Source organism: Mustela nigripes, chromosome 9, assembly GCF_022355385.1.
Source record: "Mustela nigripes isolate SB6536 chromosome 9, MUSNIG.SB6536, whole genome shotgun sequence".
In the NCBI taxonomy this organism is placed as follows: Eukaryota; Metazoa; Chordata; class Mammalia; order Carnivora; family Mustelidae; genus Mustela; species Mustela nigripes.
Window position 1 is genome coordinate 34600039 of NC_081565.1, and position 22803 is coordinate 34622841.

A 22803-nucleotide genomic window follows, 5' to 3' on the forward strand; every position below is an offset into this window, starting at 1 on the left:
CCACTCTCATCCTCCAGAAGCGAAGCTTAGTGCTCCAAGCCTTGTCACTTCTTTTCTTGCATTTGGAAGATAAGAGCCAGAATGCTCTGTGCCCAGGACCTTCTCTTCCCCCTCTTCTAACAGAACTCTTAAGGTTCAGGGTGAGCCCGGGGTTCCTTTGCCCCTTCTCTCCCACCCTTGCTCAGTTTCACTCAGGGTAGGTCTTCCCAGGCCTGCTGGGATCCAGTAGGATCCAGTGGGATCCAGCTTCAACTGAGGCAGAGATGCTACCTGTAGGTGTCTTCCCATCGAAGAGGGGGCGCAGACATGGTCCCAGATTACTAGAGTAAAGGAGCATAGAACAAACGTCCTAAAGGAAGTGCAGGGAGATTAAGAGAAGGGGATTAAGAGAAAGAAATGATCTATTTCAACCACAAATTTAAGGAAGATTCAGGAGCAGATGCCCTTTGATCTGGATCGTAGACAACAAGGATTTCGACTCGGTGGGGACGGGAAGACAGTGTGAGCCAAGGTACTGATGTGGGCTTCCAGGGAAGTTGTGTGTGGTGTGGTTGGAGTAGAGGACGTTGTTTGGAAAGTAGGGTAGATAGGAGTGGAAGCTGGAAAAGTAGGTTGGAATTTGGACTGGGCCTGTATAGTTCAGGTCAACATTACCAAGAAGCAACGCGAACCCAGGAAGAGTTTGTAAATGCTTGGGTAGATGTGGGAGAAAATGAACACTTACACAAAATTACATATGCAATCACTTTCCATTTCTAATGAACTTGTCATGAGCGCTGCATTGATTGAGAACAGCACGAGTCATCCAGGTGATGAGGTCATCAGAAAAGCAGAAGCAAGCTTTTTATGCCCCAGTCAGAGAGAACATGTCCAGAATGAAGAGTGGAGGACATAAGGGGCCCTGCATTGGCTCCGGGAGGGAACAGCACTGCCTCCCGTGGCATTTGTAGAAAGTGGGGCCCCTGAGAGCATACCCAAGACCAATGTAGGGAGGCCTAAGGGGGTGGATTTAGCACTTTCTCATAGCCAAGCTGGGTGGCCAGGCAGTGGTTGGCTCAGGAAGTAGTGAGTTATCTGTCATTGGTAGGATTCAAACATCAGATAAAAGATCAGCCTTCATCATCACTCCTGAGTTCCTCTGGGCTCTGAGATTTGGAGCTCACTAAAATTCTCTAAGTGGTTAGGGGTGAAAAAGGGGGGACCTTCTTGTTAGTCATTGCTGGAAAAATTTCTCTTGGGCAGAAACTACAATCTCTAATTTCAGTCCCCTCTGCAGGGCTTCCCCTGCTATTCCACACCACCTGGGTGTGTGTCTGGGGGTGTGCTGGAGGGGTGCCTGGGAGGCTGTCACAGAGTAGGGGGTGATGAGTCAGGTAAACTTTGCAAATCTCTTGATTTGATTCCACTGTGATCCACTGTGGTCCAAGCATGAGCACAGATCTGGAGAGCCAAATGAATAGAGAGCATGTCTCATCCATGTCTCTAGTGCTTTCTGATAAATAAAAGCACCCTGAGATCACTTATCCTCTCAGTGACCCTAGGAAGCACCTCGGGTGCTGTTGGCAGAGCCAGGCCGTGGTACCTGTCCCAGCTCATTTGGTTCCACAGGCATTTATGTCACATCTGTTCAGAGCTGGGCACTGGGCCAGGAGCTGCTATCACAAAGAGGAGGGAGACATAGCTCCATCCTCATGAAGTTCACACTCCAGAGGGGGGGATGAGGACCCTAAACAATTAGGTGTATGATGTGAAGTGCTAAGTGTAGTGATGGAGGTATGACCACTTAGTTGTTTGAGGAATGCGCAAGAAGGGAAATCGGGGAAGGCTTCCTGGAAAGGGGAGGTCATTCAGAATCCATGCAGTTCTTCCCCCTCAGTCAATACCTACAGTACCACTGTAGATTATGGAGTACTTTTGCAAGCATCATTTACAGCAGCCCCTTACAGCTTATTTATTTATTTATTTATTTGTTTAAAGAGAGAGAACACACAAACAAGTGGTGAGGGAAGGGAACAACAGAGGGAGAGAGAATCCCAAGCAGGCTTCATGCCCAGCTTGGAGCCAACTCAGGGCTCGATCCTACAACCCTGAGACCATGACCTGAGCCAAAAATCAAGAGTCACTCCAGAGTCAAACGCTTGATCGACTGAGACACCACAGGATCTTTCCTGTTGCCCTGGCAATTAGTTTTTTTATTTTATTGATTTCATTTTAAAAAATTATTTATTTGAGAAAGAGAAAGAGTGGGGGAGTAGGAGGAAGGGCGGAGGGAGAGGGAGACAAGCAGACTCATGCAGGGCTTGCTCCCAGGACCCTGAGACCACGACCTGAGTGAAATCGCCGGGTGCCTAACCCACTGAGCTGGCCAGGCGCCCCAGCAAACATTTTTTAGAAGTTTAATTCATCTTTATTAGGTTCAGTGGGGATGGAACGCTAAAACCTTGTTTTTTGTTTCTTACTTTTTTTAAATTAAACTTTGGGTTTGAGATCATTGCAGATTTACATGCAGTTGTAAGAAATAATACAAAAGGATTCTATATATCCTTTTCCCATTTCTCCCAGTGATGATATGTTGCAAAGCTGTAGTACAATATCACATCGAGGTATTGGCGATGATAGACTCTAGACTGAGAACAGTCCCCCCACCACAGGATCTCTCCTGTTGCCCTCTGCAGCATTTTTCAAGTGTTTGTTTACACGTCTTGCCCTGAGAACCCCAAATATGAGAATATAAAGGACTTCCCTGTGGGACTTGACATTCTTATCACCTCCTTTGTGCCTTCTCACGACCTTGGGAGGAAGGTCATATATCCCCATGTTGCACATGAGAGAAGCAGCCAGGACCATGAGGTGCCTGGCCTGGTTCCACACAGGGTGAACTTGGCTGTCCAGTTTAAACCCTGTCTTCCTGGCCTCAGGGCTGGCGGGCTTCCTTAGCCATACTCTTCTTACGGCGGCCAGGCATCTGGATTCAGGGTAGAATCCCACAGAGTCTGACCTCAGCCACATCAGCAAGAAACTGGCAAGGACCATACCTATGGAGAGCACAGAACCCCAACCCCCCAGGGGAGGCCTTATAGCCAGAAGGCTCTGCCAGTTCTGGTCCATGTCCCTCATTTGACCCCATCACAGGGTGAAAGGGAGTCCAACGCAGTGTCCGGTCTCCAGGTTCCCTGCAAATTGGTTTGATCCATGGTAGTCAAGACAGAACTATTCCCCCCTTCCCCCGCCTTTTAAAAAAGATTTTATTTATTTATTTATTTACTTGTTTGTTTGTTTGTGGGGGGAAGGGTCAAGAGGAGAGGGAGAGAGGGAACCTTAAGCAGGCTCCATACCCAGTGCAGAGCCCGATGTGGGACTTGATCTCACAGCCCTGAGATCATGATCAGAGCCAAAATCAAGAGTCAGACACATAACCAACTGAACCACCCCAGGGCCCCTAAAGATTTTATTTTTAAGTTATCTCTGCACTCAACATGGGATTCGAACCCACAACCCAGAGATCAAGAGTTGCACACACACATGCTGAGCCGGCCAGGTGCCCCGCGACAGACCTTTCCTTAACGTGTGCTCTGAAGGTCCAGTTCTCGGGTTACCCAGGGCTATAAAAGTGTGGAACCTTCCTGCTCCTTGCCTGCAGCTCCAGGACTCTCTCCCTAGCTGGAGGAGTGGTGCTCGGCCTGGGGCCATGGCATTTTACAGAGGAGGACATCCTGCCTTAAATGTGTGAGCTTCCCTGCTGGGCTGATAGTGAAGTCTTGCCAAATCCTAACTCTGCTTTGGGGGTAACGGGCCAGGACTGAGCTTGCACTGGGCACACCGGGGCTCCCCTCTGTGAGCTCCATCTTTGCAAGGACTTTGCCAACTAGAGAGGGCCAGGCAGACAGGAGGCCTTATGCTTCTTATGTTTGGAACCTTGGCACATCCCTGGAGATGGAGAGGTACCAGACTTCAGGACCGTAAATTCCTGGCTGTCCGCTTCCTCTGGGGTGCTCCCATTATTCTGCGGGTGTTTTTCTGACAATTGATGGTGCGGCAAGTGGGGTCGTGCCTCAAATCTGGGCTGTTTGGGAGTTTAGACTTTAATTATGGAAGATTTCAAAAGTCGACAAAATAGTCTAATTAGCCTGTAAGCACCCTGCCCCTGGATTCAAAGATTCTTTTTTTTTTTTTAAAGATTTTATTTATTTATTTGACAGAGATAAATCACAAGTAGGCAGAGAGGCAGGCAGAGAGAGAGAGGAGGAAGCAGGCTCCCCGCTGAGCAGAGAGCCCGATGCGGGACTCGATCCCAGGACCCTGAGATCATGACCTGAGCCGAAGGCAGCGGCTTAACCACTGAGCCACCCAGGCGCCCCGGATTCAAAGATTCTTAACTCCTGGCTTGTCCTGTTTCATAGGTGCCCCTGCTGCCCCCACACTGCTTTAGTTTCCCACAGCTTTATTGAATTTTAATTTTTATATCATAAAATTTACTCATCTGAAGTATACAGGTCAGTGATTTTTAGTCGTTTATGGAACTGTGCCACCAACACCAGCAGTCCGGTTTTAGAACAGTTCCTTCCCTCCAAGAAGACCCTTCATGTACATTTATAGATGAAGCCCTTTCCCGCTCCTGGTCTGCCTTCTGTGTGACAGATTTGCCAGTTTGGGACACCCCACTGATATCTGGCATCTTTCTTTTCTTTTTTTTTCAAGATTTTAAAAATTTATTCATATGAGGGAAAGAGAAGAGACAAGCAGGAGGAGGGTCAGAAGGAGAGGGAGAAGCAGGCTCCCCACTGAGCTGGGAGCCCCATGAGGAACTCGATCCGAGGACCCTGGGATCATGACCTAAGCCGAAGGCAGATGCTTAACTGACTGAGCCACCTGGGTGCCCCAGACCTGGCATCTTTGACTTAGCATGCTTTTAGGCTCGCCTGCACTACAGCATGCGTCAGTGCCTTGTTCCTTTGTACTGTGGAGTAGTATCCCGTCACATAGTTAGGCCACAATTTGTTAAGAACTGAACTTCGTTACCTTCGTCTTGAAGCTGACTCCAGACATCCTATCACTTTATCTGTAAATGTTTTAGAATGACTCTTTAATTTTTTTTATTTTTTATTTTTTATAAACATAATATATTTTTATCCCCAGGGGTACAGATCTGGGAATCGCCCGGTTTACACACTTCACAGCACTCAGCAAAGCACATACCCTCCCCAATGTCCATAATCCCACCCTCCTTCTCCCAACCCCCCTCCCCCCAGCAACCCTCAGTTTGTTTTGTGAGATTAAGTAGAATGACTCTTTAAAGATAAGACCTTAACAAGCATAACCATGATATCATTATCACACCTAAAAAGTTAGCAAATCTGTAATGTCCTCCAGATATCTCAAATATACAATCTGTGTGTGCGTTTATAACAGTCTCATAATGTCATAATATTTTTTTATAGTCATATCTTTTACAGTCTATTTGTGGGAGTCAGGGTCCACACTGCGACCCATTGATACGTCTCAAGTCTCCTCTAACCTATAGGATCCCCTCTGTCTCTCTTTTCTTGTCTTGGAGCTCATCTGTTGCAGAGGGAATCCCTACTTTGTCAGGTGACCAGTTAGAGGGGCAAAGGGCCCTCAGTGGTGGCAGGGGACTTGGAGATCACATGCAAGTCCTCAGACAGCTGGGGAAGCAGAGGCCAGGAAGGGAGACCGCAGTCCTCCGGCCCCAGCTCCAACCCAGCTGCCCGAGGCATCCAGATCCGTCTGCCTCCTCAGTCTCAGGTCATCAGACCAGGGCCTGGGGACAGAGCTCCCCAACTCCAGCTCATGTACCCCGCTGGGTAGGTGTGTCTGTGGGCAGGTCCCTCAGGATGGGTGTGGTTGGCCTGGCGCTGGCCCAGCTCCCAAGGACCTCCTGAGGCTGGGTGGCAAGCCTGGAGGAGCCCCGCAGGTGACGGGGAAGCCTCTGGGGCTGACGTAGCCGTCTGAGGTAGACAGCCCTGCAGCCTTGTCCCCATGCCCTGCCCTCCTTCGTGCTGCCTCCTTCTCACGTGTCTGTGTTTCTTTTCTCCTCCATGCTATGGCAGTGGTGCCCCGTGCTGATGAGACAATACTTGGTGCAGCCCCAGGCAGTCCTTTTCCAGGTAATTTCCTAGGGACCCAAATGACACCCGGCACCCACTTTCCTGGGGCACATGGCTCCTGGAGTCCCTCCTAGGATTCCTTTCCCCTTGTGTGGCTTAGCTTCCAGAGTACCATCCCTGCCCTTATCTGAAGGACCTGCATACCCATCCTGGCAGGCAGGCAGCGAGGAGTTTGACTCAAATCTCATTTTATTAACAAAGAAAATGAGGCCCCAAGAGCTGGCCCGGTTTGCCTGAGGTCACACAGGAGAGGGAGAGGCGGAGCTGGGCTGAGAACACTGTGCTATCGCTCCTGGCTCACAGTTTTTTCTACCACAGGGACAAAGGCTATATATGAATCAGATAAAAATTAGCTGAGGAAGTCCATTCCCCTGCCTGTACCTCAGTTTTTTCCATGTTGGGGAAGAAGATGACCCTGAGAATCTGTCTAGCTCAGACACTGGAGAGTTCAAGACTTTCCATCATCTGGAGCATGGTATCTGTGAGGAGGGTGTCCATACCTGCTGGCTTCGACCTTGAGGCCTTAAGAGACTCTGGGGCAGTAGGCAGAATTTATCCTCGTTGGTTGCCCTGGAGTGGACAGTCTGTGAATTGCTGTCCTCAGTTCATTTCTCTTTCTGGGTCATGGTCAAGGACGGCACCAGGGCGGCTCTGATGGGAAGGGAGCAGAAGCCCCAAATAACATCCTAAGAAAGAACCCCGAGGGCTCAGAGAAGTTAGAAGTGTGGAACACAGCTATTGCCTGTGATTGTCGGTGGTGGGAGGAGAGGGGGCTCTGTTCCTGAGAGTGTGGGAGCACCAACATGCTTACGCACGCGTGACCACCGTGTTCCGTCTGTTCAGCCCTTGGTCCCCCAAATAACTATGAGAAGTGGAAGTAGGTTGTCACGGTTACCAGAGGCACCGGTAATGCCTTCTCTCTCCTCTTTCTGTCTCCTGACCTTCCTTTCCATCTTCCTTTATCTGTCATTCTTTCTACCTCGTCCAGTTTCCAGTTTCATGAAGGACCTGAGATGTCCTGCAAAGTAAACAATTACACGTACCTAAGTTAGTAAGTTAAGGCTGAGAAAAAGTTCAGAAATGACGTGGCAAAAGAGGGAAGGTCCTAGCGCCAGGTGCCAGCAATGTTGTGGTTGTGGTGGTTGAACACTGAATTTGACTGAGCTTCTTGGCAGCCAAAGCAAAAACGGGTAAGCCGTGGTTTCCAGGGTTCCTCTTACTCAACCACAGGCAGGTTAACTACTCAGTAGGAAGAAAACACATCAGGGGTGCTGAACTGGGGAGAGACTGGCAAGGACTTTGAATATTCTAATGGGCAGCGTCTTCAGAGGCTTAAAAAAAAAGTTCTTCATATGACTCTTTTATTTCCTCTAACAAATGTTGAATGCCTGATATTTTCTCGCAGAAGAGTGAAAGCTCTTCCCCAGAGGTTTTAACTCATGGTGGCCAAGGTGGTTGTTTTCTGGTCGCCTCACTTGATGAGGGGAGAGTTGGGGGTGGGGCAGGGGAAAGTTAGCGTATCACTTAGGGTTCTTGTTCAAACACTTCTCAGTTAATTTTTAAGTGTTGTGGCTAATGCGCTTAGGGGGCTCTAGGAATGTTCCCTATTCTATGCTCTCAAGGCAGCCTAGAGGGAGAGAGACAAACGGCCATTAAACATGGTAGAAGTATGGTAATGGAGGTCTGTGGAAGTAGGGAAGCATAGACAGATTCATGATTTCTTTGTAGGAGTGGGGGACTCAGGAATGGCTTCACCAAGGAGGTGACATTGGAGCTGGGTCTTGTGGACAGTGTAGGAGTTTTCTACGTGACCAGTGAGATGAGTCCTCTAGGGTAGGACTGCTGGGAGTGGCTAAGGAGCAGCCATGGGAGGAAGGGAGCCCAGGAGATTGGAGAGAATCAGCAGCAGCCCCAAGGGACGGGCAATGATGAGGACTTAGGGTAGTCCTAAACTAACACCAAACAAACTAACACCAAAACTAAATGATGGCATCCCTTGGCTCATGCAGGAGCAGAATAACAGCTGTGGAATCCTACAAAAGAAGGGTCTAGACTTGGGCCAAACCACCCCGTGGTGGTGGTGGGAGGTACAGATAGCCAAGGACAGCTGAGGACAGGTTTCCAAGTCCCCTGTCCCCAGGACCCCCACTCTTTAGGGAAGTTCACTCTACCTTCTGGCAGCCAGTCGTGGTTGGGAGACTGGATTTTTGGATCTCCTCCCACATGTGTAACTCAAGTTACAGATTTTTATCTGGGAAAGGTGATCCAAACCCAACTATGAAGGTGACTGGACAAACTTTGACAATCAATTTATTGACTAAAACAAAATCAAATACCTAGAAGACACTTCCAACCGGACATCAAAGAAATTAAGAGGCAGAATATCCTAGTTGGCTACCCTCGCAATTTTCTTAAACCCAGATTGGTTCTGCTTTCTTGAGGGAGATGAAAGCTTTCCCTTGTAGACCCAGCTGCCCAGGCTGGAGGCCAGGAAGAGAGCAGGTCTGACAGTGGGGTAGGGAAGGATGCAGGGCTGCTGGCTCTTGGTTGAGATTGCTGCCTGGCCCGCCTAAGGGTCACTCATTCATGTTTTCATCCATATGTTCCCTGTGCAAGCCTTTCACAGTCAAATCCTAGCTCGACTACCTTTCCATATTTGCCTTTTTCTACTTTTACTTCCTTCAATGATTGGCATGTGCCCTGTCCAGACCCCTGCTGTCCTCTTACCTCTGAGCCTTCCTACAGCACTTACCAGCCTTGGGGGTTGGGGATCACCCAGACCCGGGTTCGGTCCCACCTGCCCAAGAACCCTGTCCTGACCACTTCTCACTCCACATTCAACGAATGGTTCTGTGCTCTAGCTCCTCTTGGAGAAAGCTTCTGGGCCACGTGTCTTTTCCCTTGGGGTTTGTGGCTGAGAATCAGAGAACATGTCTGGTCTTCACATGCCATTTTGTGCATAAGAAAGGCTCAATAAACACTGAACATTCATTATGCTCAGGCTTCCACAAGGGCACTTGGGAGCACAGAGAAGAAGGAGCCCTGTCCTCTACCCCAGAGTCCCAGGAGCTCTTACAGAATTGAAAGACACCCTTACAGAATTGTTTTGACCTCCTTTTTTGCTCATGGCAATGCACTGAAGGAGCTGTTCCAGTGAGCTTGCCTTCCAGGTTCCTTTTTTTAGCAAATTAGGAGGCTAATGGCATGACCAGGTCCCATTCGGTGGGGGACGAAGTCTAGACAGCGATCTTTGCCCAATAGCTCCTCGCTGCATGGAATGAAAACTTTCCTGGTCCTGACCTGAAGCAAGAAACATATTCTCACCTCTACTTAGTAGACCTGTATCCACTTATACGTGAAACAGATTTCTAAAACAGGACTTACTCTTGCTGTGTGTGTGAACCTTAGATATTTTCTGTTCTAGTCCATTCTAATTTCAATTTTTTACAATATTGGCACTAGCAAATTGATTTCACATGTGTTTACAGGCCAGGACTCACAGTATGAAAATCATTAGAGTCATTTTCAAGACTTGGGAGTCAGGTGGATTCGATTGGAATCCTGGCTGTGGCACCTAGACGTTGTATGACTTTAAGGCAAGCTACTTCGCTTCTATCATAGGTTTCAGTTCATCGTCTGTAAATGGGAATAACATAGAACCTATTTCATGGAGTTACTGTGAGGATTAAATGGAACATTCAGGTAAAGCTCCTAACGCAGAGCAAGGGATCAATAAATGTGAGCTTTTGACATGGGTGTGAAGATTGTGGTTCTTATTGCCCTGGCATGACCACTTGGTGGGGCCAGCAGAACACAGACAGGTCTCCTGCCTCCTAAGGAGTGGTAGTCAGGAAGGACTTCCTGGAGGAGGAGGCATCAGATCAGGGCAGAGGGATAACTGGGACCCACTGCTGTCCTCACAGTGACCAAGAAACCCATGTTATTATCCCAGGACCACTAGTTTCCTTTTGAAGGGCAGGCTTTTCCCCAAGGATTTTTGGCTGGACCTAGAGCCAACCACGTTAGATGCCTTTGCCTTTTCCTTTTAGGTCTCCAATCCACCTGGAATTGATTTTTGTGTCCGGTATGAAGTAAAGATCTAATTTCTTTTTCCCCCCGTGTTTCTGAATGGATAACCGGGTCCCCCTCACACTGCTGATCAGAGGCCATCCTTCCTTGCTGATTTGTACATCCCTTCTCTCATATATCAAGTTTCCATATATGCACAGATCAGCTCCTGGACTCGCTTCTGTTTCACAGATCTATTTATCTGCCCCGTGCCAATCCCACGCTGTCTTAATTACTATGGCTCTACAGTGATTCCTGATGGCAGGGAGGCGTGTCCCCCTCTCGTCCTTCCTCCTCAGAAGCCTGTGCTCTTCTCTGCATGTTTCAGAATCAGCCTCTGCTGGAGATGATGGAGAGCCCAGGGGCTCCAAACAAAGATGTCCTCAGGGAGGCTCACGGCAGGGTGCCTGGGCCTACAGCACCTCGCTGACTCACGGCTGCCAACCACCCCACTTTGAGCTGCCCAAGAATTCTTTCTAATTCATATTCCAAGAGAAGCAGCAGGAATGTACCTGTGTCTGAGTCCTGCCTGCCTGCCACTGGCCCAGGGGCTCCCCCAGTTCTGTACCCTATGGCTCAGTCCTCAGCCTCCTACCCAAGGTACCCGCATCTCCTCTCAGAAGACTGCTTGCTTCTCTGTCTCTGTCTACCAAGGACATAAGCCTGGACAGACAGGGATGTGCCTTCTGTAGGTGAGACCAGGCTCCTAGAGAGAACTGCTTATACCGCAATTTGATATGCACACCCAAGTCTTCGGCTTAGGTGTTTGCAAATATTTTTTTAGAGATTTAATTTATTAATTTGATGACAGAGATCGCAAGCAGGCAGAGAGGCAGGCAGAGACCGAGAGAGGGAAGCAGGCTCCCCGCTGAGCAGAGAGCCCAATGTGGGGCTTGATCCCCGGACCCTGGGATCGTGACCTGAGCCGAAGGCAGAGGCTTTAACCCATTGAGCCACCCAGGCACCCCTGCAAATATTTTCTTTACCTGAAGATCGGCCTGGGGGTTACGTGGAAGGAAGGGACCTGGCATTCATGCTTCTCATTTTGTCTGTCCCTGAATGGGAAGACCAAGGCTGGCATCTTTTGGAGACTGCTGTGATGGTGGCATGGATGCCAAGAAAATGACTCATCCCAAGCTCTGATTTCATGAAATGGCTTAAAGAAAGGAGCACAATTGTGGGCGAGGTGCCCACAGTTGGCGTGATCATGCTCAGTCTGAGCTGTGCGCCCCGAAGTTCTCAGCAGACAGGTGCTCGCCAAACTGTGGTTCGTTTGGTCATATTGTATTGGATTTTGAGTGAAAGATTTTGGGGGACTACTCCCTGCACTGGGATTCTGCCCTGTTGGCCGTGGACAGAACCCTCTTTGTCTTGGGCCTCTATGAAAGCGTGGCATGATGATGTTTCAGACTCCTCTTAACCTTATTTCTGGGATTCTGCGTCTGTGGTTTAAGAGCATTGAAGTTGGACACTTTTCTCTCCATCCTCTTGGCAGCACGACTCTTATCTCTGCCTTGTTCTTGGTTGCTCGTATCTCCCTCCCTGCGTGGGAGTGGCCGTCTGTGGCCGCCAGGACAGGGCAGGTAGAACCTGCAGGGACAGGAAGCTAGGCTGGGATTCTAGTGCGGCTGCACCTCCTCCCCCAGGGACAACTGCCGAGTTTGGACACCTGTCTTGTTCTATTGAGCCGAGCCTGCTTTCTCAACACTGGGGGTGGGGAAAGGGGGTTGTGAGCCCTCAGTGGGCCTTGGCACCGGCATGGGCTGAACCCCAGAATGTGGTTGGTGCTGACGTTTGGCCAAGGTGTTTTGGAGTCTGGATACTGAGCTCTCTCTGTTTTGTTTCTTCTTTCAGACCACTGAGTATTCAGCGATGGCCTCGCTGGCTGGAGGGCTGGATGACATGAAGGCCAACCTGACCAGTCCCACCCCTGCCGACATCGGGAGCAGCGTGCCTGGGCCACAGTCCTACCCCATTGTGACAGGTGAGGGCACCTAAGGTGGAAGAGAAAGAAAGAGAGAGAGATTGGCACAGAGAGACTGAGATTGCCTGCGTGCAGTGAGTGGCTTGGTGCTTTTGGACTTGACTGGACATTTTTTGTTTTAATAACGATATGAGGTCCTGGTATCGGTCAGGCAGGAGACTGCTGGGCCCAGAGGTTGTGACTGTGGTGAGAATAGGTTCTCTGTTGCCCCGATAAAGCCAGAGGAGAAAAAATGCCCAAGGGACCATGAGCTGGGACAGAGGGTAGGCGAGGCCCATGACAGAGGGGCCTTGGTGATTTCGGAAAGTGGGTGGGGCCTGATGTTCGGTCCCTCTCGTGAGAAGGGCAGCCCTGGCTGGTGAGACTTGAGAAAGAGCACACTTCTGGCAAACTGGCATTGGCATTTCAGATTTCCAGGCACAGGCCAGTCAAAAAGGGCAGGAGGATTAGGCTGGAAGGTGTTTGGTGGATACAAAGTAGCTGCCTTTCTGGAAGGCCCAGGGCCAGCCTCTTTCGCTCTCAGTGTAAAGAGTTTGGACCCTGGAGGCACGCTGCGGGATTTGAACTTGCCAGCTGACTAGCTCTGTAATCTTGGGTAGGTCATGTAAGAATTCTGGGCCGTGTTTAAAAAATAAATCCCTACAATGGGGATGGTGATAGCACCTGACCCATGGTGTTGTTGCAAGGATTCATTCATTAATTAATTCATAAAAGGTGCTTAGACTTGTTCAGCACACAGCAAGCACCGATGTGCGTTGCTGTGTCAGGGCCTTCTCGCAGTGGCCTGTCACCACTGTTGAACTTGGTGCCGCAGAGGGGGCTGGACTAGAAGGGCTGGGTTAGGCAGATACCTTTTCGCGCTCCGATACCAGTGAGATAATATGGAAGGAAAGACTCTGGACATTTGTCCAAGTGGGCAGGCAGGAAGCAGTCTCAGATACTAGACAGACAGATAGTGGGAGCCTTGGGGCTGGCGCTTGGCCCAGAGCCGAGGGGTCCAGCCGGGGGTCGCAGAAAGTCCCTGTAGGCTGCTAGGCAGGACATGGTAAGAAGGAACAGACAGGGGTTCTTAGAAGTACGGGTGGGCTATGGTTATGTCAGGGAAGCTGGGAACTGGGCTTGGGTTAGAACTTTGGGGGAGAGGGCTGGATGTCATATAGGCTCTAAGACAGCGAGAACCCCTCTCCTCCTGAAAGGCTGTGGTTGGGCCCAGGCAGCAGGTCTGGGAGCGGATTGGGTTTTTAGGTAAACCTTTGACCAAAGATTTGTTTGTACCCCAGAGCAAAGTCGGAATTATGCTTGATCTTTAAATTTTTTTTTAATTTTTGAGATAATTCTAACCCCTGACCCATTATTACTCTTTGTGTTGTTTTTAACTCTCATCTTTCCTAAAAGCACATTAAATTATCTGCTATAGAATTGTAAAAGCACTCAGGTCATGGATGGTTACCTTGGAAGAAATATTTTCTGCCTTTTTCTGGGAAAAATAGAAAAAAAATGGGCTGTTTTGCCTCTTTCCACAGAGGTGTGTTCCTGGGTGTTCACTGCTGAAGGGGTGTTTCTGTGGAGGAGGACGGAGGGTTATGAGAGCGAGGTATGAGGTGGCAGGCGAAAGCTGTTGGGAAAAATCAGTATCACGTTACATGATGGGCTCTTACTATACCTAGGACTACTTTGTGCAATTCTGAGCTGTTTTATTTTATTACAGTTTTTAAAAGATTATTTACTTATTTATTTATTTGACAGGGAGAGAGAAATCACAAGTAGGCAAAGAGGCAGGCAGAGACAGGGCGAAGCAGGTTCCCTGCTGAGTAGAGAGCCCGATGCGGGGCTCAGTCCCAGGACCCTGAGATCATATCATTAGCTCATGTCAAAGGCAGAGGCTAAACCCACATAGCCACCCAGGTGCCCCTTATGACAATTAAAAAAAAAATGTTTTATTTATTTATGTGTGAGAGAAAGAAAGAACATGAAAGGGGAGGTCAGAGGGAGAAGCAGACTCCCTACTGAGCAGAGAGCCTGATGGGGGACTTGATCCTGGGACTCCAGGATCATGACCTGAGCTGAAGGCAGTCACTTAACCCACTTAGCTACACAGGCACCCTTATTACAAATGTTTTAAATCCAGGGGGGACTGGGTGGCTCAGTTAGTGGAGTGTCTGACTCGTGGTTTCAGCTCAGCTCATGCTCTCAGGGTTGTGAGAGCCCTGCGCTATGCTCCACACATAGCAGGGAGGCTGCTGGAGATTCTCTCTCCCTCTCCCTCTGCTCTGGTGAGCACTCTCTCTAAGAATAAATTAAAGTATCTTGTTTAAAAAATCCAATCTGTTTTTTAAAAGTTCACCCATGTCTTGATTTTGCATAACCATATGCTTGATTTTGAAATATTGGAAGTATTCTAATTACAAATACAATCATTAGCTTTCTCGTGAGTAAACAAACAATAGCTAGCTAGAAATCTAATAGAAGAAAAGAGTCCTTTAACAATAGCACCAAAAAAACCCCAGAGGCTGAGGAATAAACCTCGCTTTCAACTCCACTAAGGACATAAAAGAATAAATGGAGAGATATAACTTGTTCTTGAGCGGGAAAACTCAATATCATAAAGATGTCAGTTTCCCCTAAGTAATCTACTCATTCAAAGCAATCCCAATCAAACTAGCAGCAGAATTTTTTTTTAACATGTCCAAATGATACAAAAATACTGGAAGAATAAACACTCAAGGATAGCTAAAAAACTCTGAAATAGAGAAATGAGCAAAAGTCATAGCCTATTTAAAAACATTATGATGGAGGTGTGGAGAAGGTGGCTGGGTTATGGACATTGGGGAGACTATGTGCTATGGTGAGTGCTGTGAAGTGTGTAAGCCTGATGATTCACAGACCTGTACCCCTGGGGCTAATAATACATTATATGTTAATAAAAAAATAAAAATAAAAGGGGATTAAGGGCAAAAAAAAGAAACAAAAACCATTATGATAAATCAGCAGCAACTAAAACTATTTTTAGGGCTTTTTTAGAGTTTATTTATTTAATCTCTATACCCAATGCGGGGCTCAAACTCACAACCCAAAGATCAAGGGTCATTTGCTCTCTTGACTGAGCCAGCCAGGTGCCCCTAAAACTATTTGTAATCGAAACTAAAGTAAACAGACAAATATAACAGCATAGAGAGTCCTTAAATAGATCCAAATATATGTGGGTGTTGATAACGTAGTATTTCAAATTGGTAAAGATAAACCATTCAGTTAGTGGTGTTGAGACAGCTGGGCTTGTTGGATACACCCCTCACTTTTTTTTTTTTTTTTAAGATTTTATTTATCAGACAGAGAGAGGGGGAGAGAGCAAGCACAGGCAGACAGAATGGCAGGCAGAGGCGGAGGGAGAAGCAGGCTCCCTGCTGAGCAAGAAGCCCGATGTGGGACTCGATCGCAGGATGCTGGGATCATGACCTGAGCCAAAGGCAGCTGCTTAACCAACTGAGCCACCCAGGCGTCCCCACACCTCACTTTTTATATCAAAATAAATTCCAAGTTGAACTAACCTTTCAGTGTAAAAAACGGAACCAATAGTAAACTTAAAAAAACGAGGGCTACATTTTATAATCTTAGAGTGGGGAAGGCCTTTAAAAATCTGTTCCAAATTATAAAAGACAAAGAAAAAATAATATAAATGACAGTTAAATATATAAGTCTTTTGTATGTGGGATGCCTGGGTGGCTCAGTTGGTTAAGCAGCTGCCTTCAGCTTAGGTCATCCATCCCAGCGTCATGGGATCGAGTCCCACATCGGGCTCCTTGCTTCTCCCTCTGACTCTGCCTGCCACTCTCTCTGCCTGTGCTCGCTCTTGCTCGCTCTCTCTCTGACAAATAAATAAATAAAATCTTTAAAAAAAAATAAGTCTTTTGTATGTGATGTAAAAACATTCAAAAGACAAAGAATAAAATGGGGGGGTAAGTATGGAACATGGAAGACAAAAAAGGTAATTTCTTAATATATAAAGAACTTTTAGAAATGAATAAGGAAAGGGCACCTGGGTGGCGCAGTTGGTTAAGCGACTGCCCTTGGTCAGCTCAGGTCAGGATCCTGGAGTCCCAGACTTGAGTCCCACATCGGGCGGGCTTCCAGCTCCATGGGGAGTCTGCTTCTCCCTTTGACCTTCTCCCCTCTCATGCTCTCTCTCACTGTCTCTCTCTAAATAAACAAAATCTTAAAAAAAAAAAAAAAGAAATGAACAAGGAAAAAAAATCAGTAGAAAAAACAGGTCAAGACTATGGGTAGGTCATTCACTGAGAAAAATGCAGATGTCCAACAGTGCATAAAAGATACTCACCTGACTCATGATTTTAAAACTGCAAATTAGGGGCGCCTGGGTGGCTCAGTTGGTTAAGCATCTGCCTTCGACTCGGGTCATGATTCTAGGGTCCTGGGATCGAGCCTCATGTCAGGCTCTCTGCTTCTCAGAGAGCCTGCTTCTCTCTCTCCCTCTGCCTACTGCTCTGCTTACCTGTGCTCTCTATCTCTCTGTCAAATAAATAAATAAAATTTTTAAAAAAATATACTGCAAATTAAAACAATCATGAGACGCTTTAAAAAACCCACTAGCTTATCAAAGACTGAAGTGTTTCTTGAGGGCCAGTGTTGGAGAAGGTATGAGAAACAAGTATTTTCATACCCTCTTTACAAATCAGTGTAACCTGTTTTGGAGGGAAATTTGGCAATATCCATCAAAAGTTTAAATGCACGCACCTGCCCTCTAACCCAAAACTTTCATATGTGGATCACAGATATATTCACGTAGATGCACAGTGATACCTATCTCTGTATAATAATTATAGAATTATTTATAATGGCAAACAAATGGAAACAATGCAGTGTCTGTCAACAGGGGCTGGTTAAATGAATGATGGCTCCTCCTAGCACAAAATACTATGCAACCAATCAAACCAATTAAAAAGAATTAGGTAGAGCTGTCTATGCTGAAATGAATAAATGTCTGAGATATATTTTTAAGTGCATAAGCCATTTGTAAAACACCGTGTGCCGTATGATCCCATTGGTGTGAAAAAATATAAAGGACACACACACAGAGGCACGGGCACACCCAGGCAGGTGGGAGGCTTGTATAATGAGGACTCAGGGGAAGATGGCCTGGTCCTTCCTGTGTTTTATGGGGTGCTGTGATGTTGAGGTTCTCTGCCCCATCCCAGCCAGCATCCCCTTGGGACAGCAGACATTAACAATGCCCCTTCACTCTCCTGAACTTGAGTTCATAAAGACTATCTTCACATCTGATTTTAAATAAAATAAAAATAATCTCTTAATTATGAGGTACAGGAAGAATGAAAGTGAAATTATTTATAACTTGTTTATAATTAATACTATGTACTTTGTGGGCGCCTGGGTGGCTCAGTCGGTTAAGCGTCTGCCTTTGGCTCGTGTTTGATCCCAGGGTCTTAGGATCGAGCCCCGCATTGGGCTCCCTGCTCAGCAGGGTGTCTGCTTCTGCCTTTCCCTCTGTCCCCCAGTTGCTGCTCTCTCTCTCTCTCAAATAGACAAATAAAATCTTTAAAAAGATACTAGGTACTTTGATACGTAAGTACTCTGCCTGATTAGACAGCAAGACATGATGAAGTAATTCGGAGCCTGCCCGTGCACAGGATCACCGTGAATCAGCCACAGCCCTGAGCAGTCTTAGAGACTCGTACCTACTTCTACGGCGAGCTTGACTTTATGGATAGGTGAGGAACTGCCGGCAAAGTTCCAAGTAAAATAAAGTATGAGCTTTGCTCGGTTTACACAGTCATTGCATTCCTAGAAAATGCAGTGTATATTAAGACCTTGGAAATTGCAAGTTCACATTTATATGTAAATGAAGTTCAGAGCTAGATTCAAATAATTATAAACAGAATTTTCACCTGTCCTGTTGGGCAGGACATGATAGTTGTGCAAGATGAAAGGAAACCTCACGGTGGGCAGCAATGCCTCTCAGTCGTCAAAAGCCCCCCATAAATTTTCCAAACACTCTCTAGGGGGCAGTTGCTGACCCCCCTGAGAAGTGTTAAGAATGCCTTGAAGGAATGCCCCCTAGAGCTGTTAGGATGGGCCTCCGTGTGACCACGGGGTAGTGATTGAATTCCACTTGTGTTCGTGGATGTGTTGATACAGTTCTGAACTCTTTGGGGAGACCTTGAAGCTTCCAGCCCCACGCCTTACCTTCTCCACTCCCCACAGAGCCCGCAGCGTAGTTGGTGCCCAACGGGACCGTAAGCCAGCCCAACGCTCTACCTGGAGTCGATGCGCCTGGGGTTGAGGTGGCCTGCGTCCTGCTCCATCTCGGCCCTTACACTCCGTGCTATGCAGGGAAGATCTCATTAGAGAATGAGTCCGTTTCTCTCCATCGCTTATATGCCACATTAAATATTAAGTTAAACTCCTGCTCTACCAGCCAGGGCCACGGTTCAGAAACCGCTTACCATTTGCAAACCAGTAACATGGCCAGCTCGTTTCTGCATCATCAGCAGTTTGGGATCGTCCTGATTGGGACTAATTATCTGCAGATGTGTCCTTGGGCCACAGGCCTGCCGATGGGACAGCCACTGTGCCTACCTGCCAGGGAGGACAGCAGGTGGGATGCCAGGCTCCCCACTTCTGCTCATCTCCCTACTGGTGAAGGACCCAGCAGGCTTGCCCTCAGCGGTGCCCAGCTGACCTTTGCCTAGAAGAACAAAGGAATGGGGGCAGCCTGTGTACTTGCCGGCCTTCTTCCCCTGAGGACCATCTTTTTGCATCAGCAGTTAGGATGGAGGGAGGAGACCGAGGGAGGCTTCTTCTCAAGTAAATTTGGGTGGTGGAGGACCCTGGGGTATGAGGCTCCCCCGGGCACTGTCTCCTCTAAGCAAAAGAGACCACTAGGGGGCTGCAGATGCGGAAGGCAGAAGGATGCTGAATCCCTAAGACCACCAGCTCTGATTTGCTCTACCCCTAGGTTCAATGTTTGGAGCCTCCATATCCCAGACTTGGCAGCCCAAGGAAGCCCTCCCCGCCCCTGCCTTTTTCATCTGAGCAATAGCTGAAGACTGAATGAAAGAGCACTAGACTGGGAGTCAGAGGAATGGGCGGAAGCCTGGACCTTCCCACTTCATTGTCCTATCCTTCAGCAGATAGATTGTTCTCTGAGCCTCAGTTTACCTGTCTATGAAACGGGGATGGCGATTCCTGCCCTGCCTGTCTCCTTTGGCTGTTGCAAGGATATAATGGGACGGTGGGGGAAGAGAGTTTGAGAGCCTCCACAGGGACATCTGAGGGTGTGTGGGTAGTTGGGGGAGAAGGCAATCTGGAGGGCCCAGGAGCCTGTGTTGAACTTTTCAGCCTCCCTTAGGAAAACATCCCAACCACAGATGGGCAGGGTGGGAAGGTCATGCAGTCCAACTGCTCACCTGACAGCCGGGAAGACCCAGGTCCAGAGAGGGGAGGTGACCTGCTCAAGGTCACATCCAGTGAGTTGGAGCTGGAACTAGGGCTCACTGAGAGCTCTGACCTTTGTGGCCTGTTGCCGTTATGTGGTGGGATGGACCAAAAAAAACACAAAAAACAAACCCCAATTTAAATTTCTGGAGGATGTTTCTTCTAGCATGTAATTGAGAATGTCAGCAGGAAAGCCAGACTTCTTAGCTTGGAGCCCAGTGTCCCCATATTCTAGCTGACTGACCTTGGACAGGTTACTAACCTCCATGCCTAAGTTCCCATCCATAAAACGAAGCTCAGACAGAGCTCGTGCGTAGGCTTCCTGTGAGGATAACAGGCATGGTCCCTGCAGAGTCTTAGCACAGTGGTTGGCGCGTGTAAACACTCAACAGATGGTAGTGATTAGCGTGTTTCTGGGCTCTTGTACCAGAAGTTCTGGCCAGTGCCAAGCCACTCTGAATGGCTGACTGTTGGTTCATCTTTCCACGGGGAGCACCTCCTCGGATCTGTTTGTCATGGGCCTTTGAGGATCAATCAGAACCAGCAAAATAAGCTCAGGGTGAAATCATAATGAATAGCAAAAACTAAAAGATGAGAAATTCCTTGTGTGTCCTGTCTGCCAAAGATGCCGCCAAAAAAATACAATTAAAGCTACAATACAGCATCACGTGACAAGGGCTCAGCCCTGGGGCTTGCCTAGGATTCCCATGGAAGATACTGGGGTGTCAAAGTTGTGTTCACTGGAAAGGAGCATAGCATGGATAGTTACTGTTTACTGGACTCTCACCGTGTACCCAGCTGGGGCACGATGGTGGTCCTGGTGGCCCGACCCTGTCCTCACTGGGCTTATCTGCTGGGAAGAGCCGGACAATTCACAGCAACCGGAGAAAAAAATGTGCAACTTAATTTCATCAAGGCTCGCGTTTTGGAGGAACCAGCTGGTTGAAGGGTGATGGTGAGTGAGTGTGGGGACAAAGCTGAGCTGCTCTAAAAATGTGGCATTTGATCTGAGATCCCAGTGATGAAAAGCTTTGGGTAGATTTCGGGGAAGGGAATTCCTGACAAGATCCAGCCTTGGTAGATGCCTTTTAACTGTGAAATGAGTGAGCAAGTGAGATGTGGAAAGGGTGGGACTATTTCTTAGTTCTCTCTCTGTTGCTAGTGGGGCCCAGCCCATAGTCAGGCTTTGGGGGGGCTCTGAAAAAACAGTGGGAATTAACCTCAGAGGTTGGATGACCCCTCTCTTCACTCACCTGAGAATTTTTCTACATCAGGGCTTGGTTACCTCTGGTGATGGGGATTTCACCACCTCAAAGGCAAAGAATCTTTAGGCAGTACTTACCTGAAGCCATACTCCAATGAAGTGATTCTGATTTCCTTTCCCACTAGCAACCTCAACGTGAAGTATCTGCAAAGTCCAGATAGGTATCCATGCTGTGAACTCGATAGGCCCAGCCATGGCCCAACACCTCCCTCGGCTGGCATTCTGTGTACCCAGGGTGCAGCCCAAAGCTTGTTTGGTCTGCATTGTGTTTTTTATTTTATTATTTTATTTTATTTATTTTTTTAAAAAGATTTTATTTATTTATTTATTTGACACACAGAGAGAGATCACAAGTAGGCAGAGAGAGAGGAGGGGAAGCAGGCTCCCTGCTGAGCAGAGAGCCTGATGTGGGACTCGATCCCAGGACCCTGAGACAATGACTTGAGCTGAAGACAGAGGCTTTAACCCACTGAGCCACCCAGGTGCCCTGTGTTGTGTTCTTCAAACTTAAGAGAAAAAAAAAAAAGCTTTGACTGGCATTGTAAAGATCAGAGGAGAACAGCCCAAGTGTCCATCAGTGGGGAACTGTTGAAGTCAAGAGTAGCTTAGCCATCCAATTCACGGTTGTGCTGCTGTAGGAAGGAATGAGGACACTCTCTATGTCCTGGTAGGAAAGGAGATTCGAGATACATTATTCATGAAAAAAGCGAGACTAGTGTATACCGAATGCTACCTTTTGTGTAAAGAACAGAAGGACAATGGGAATGCATATTGTGTTTGCGCACACATGCATAAAGAAACCCTAGAAGGATACTTGGGAACTTAATAACCATGTTTAGGCAGAAGCCGTGAACTGGGTATGGGAAGAGGACTTTTTCCCGAATACCATTTACATGTTTAAGTTTTCAAATGTTGTCAATATATGATTATCAAAAAATTAAATTTAAAGGTGCTTTAAAGTCAGGAGATTTAACATAAAGATTAAAACATCTCTCTCGTCTTGGAAAATTGAAAAAAATGTCCATCTTGGGTCCATATCACCGTGCAGCCACTCCCAGTAGAGCTGAGAAGTGGCGGTCCCTGTGTGTGCGTGGCAGGGGTGGGGGGAGGAGGGTGGGCTGGGTTCTCCCATTTGCCGTGGACTCCTGGGCAGCTCAGTAATTTACCAGGCTGGCTGCCCCCTGTGGCCTTACAAGTTCTTGGCTTTGCTACAGTCCTGATCCTTCCTCGTCTCTTCTGGTTGCTACTTCTGCCCCTACAGAAAATTGCTCTGTCAAGCCAGGAAGGGCTGGCCACAGGCTGTCCAACTGGCCTTGCCTATGTCCAACTCCAGGCCTTTGCTCAGGCCATTTTGCCTGCCTGGAATGGCTTTCCCCAGATGTTAGCTCAGCAGGTAACTCATCCTGATATGTAACCAATCCTCTGGAGTATTGAGTGTAAAGTTCTCAAGAACAGGCAGCAACACGGTGTTTCATCCCAGTGTAGTGATGTCACTCTCTCTCCAAACTAGATGTTGTGCTTCAGGAAACCACAACCAGAAAAAAAACTCAGCATGTGAGCCTGGAACTTTCCCCAGAGGTACAGGGCTATTTGCTTTCCAGAAAGATTCAAGGTGAATCCAATTGGGGTTTAAAGTATTTGGTTTGGGATTGTGAAGTAGACTTACCATTACAGATTCTATAAACACTTGGAATTTTGGAATTTTAGTGTTTGGAACGATATTCAGAGGTTCAGGAAAGCTGAAGTTCTGATCATTTTGAAGCCAAAATGAAATTCAAGTATTTCCATAATTAAAATGCACATCTAAGGAAAATCTGATTTGCTTTCAGGTTAGCACGGTATCCCTAAGAACTATTTGTTGAATAAATGAATTAATCTTTGTGGAAAGTGCAGTG

General features: G+C 47.6%; 1 protein-coding gene across 4 annotated transcripts in view; it reads left to right on the forward strand.

The window, feature by feature from the left end:
- Positions 1-22803, forward strand: part of PAX5 (paired box 5) — a 192614-nt gene that overhangs the window by 100392 nt on the left and 69419 nt on the right. For 2 of the 4 annotated variants that reach the window (XM_059411301.1, XM_059411300.1), the window contains 2 exons: positions 6069-6125; positions 12048-12177. In XM_059411301.1, the coding sequence (XP_059267284.1) occupies positions 6069-6125; positions 12048-12177 (187 nt within the window). The remainder of the gene's footprint in view (positions 1-6068; positions 6126-12047; positions 12178-22803) is intronic. The other 2 variants (XM_059411302.1, XM_059411303.1) reach the window with 1 other exon arrangement.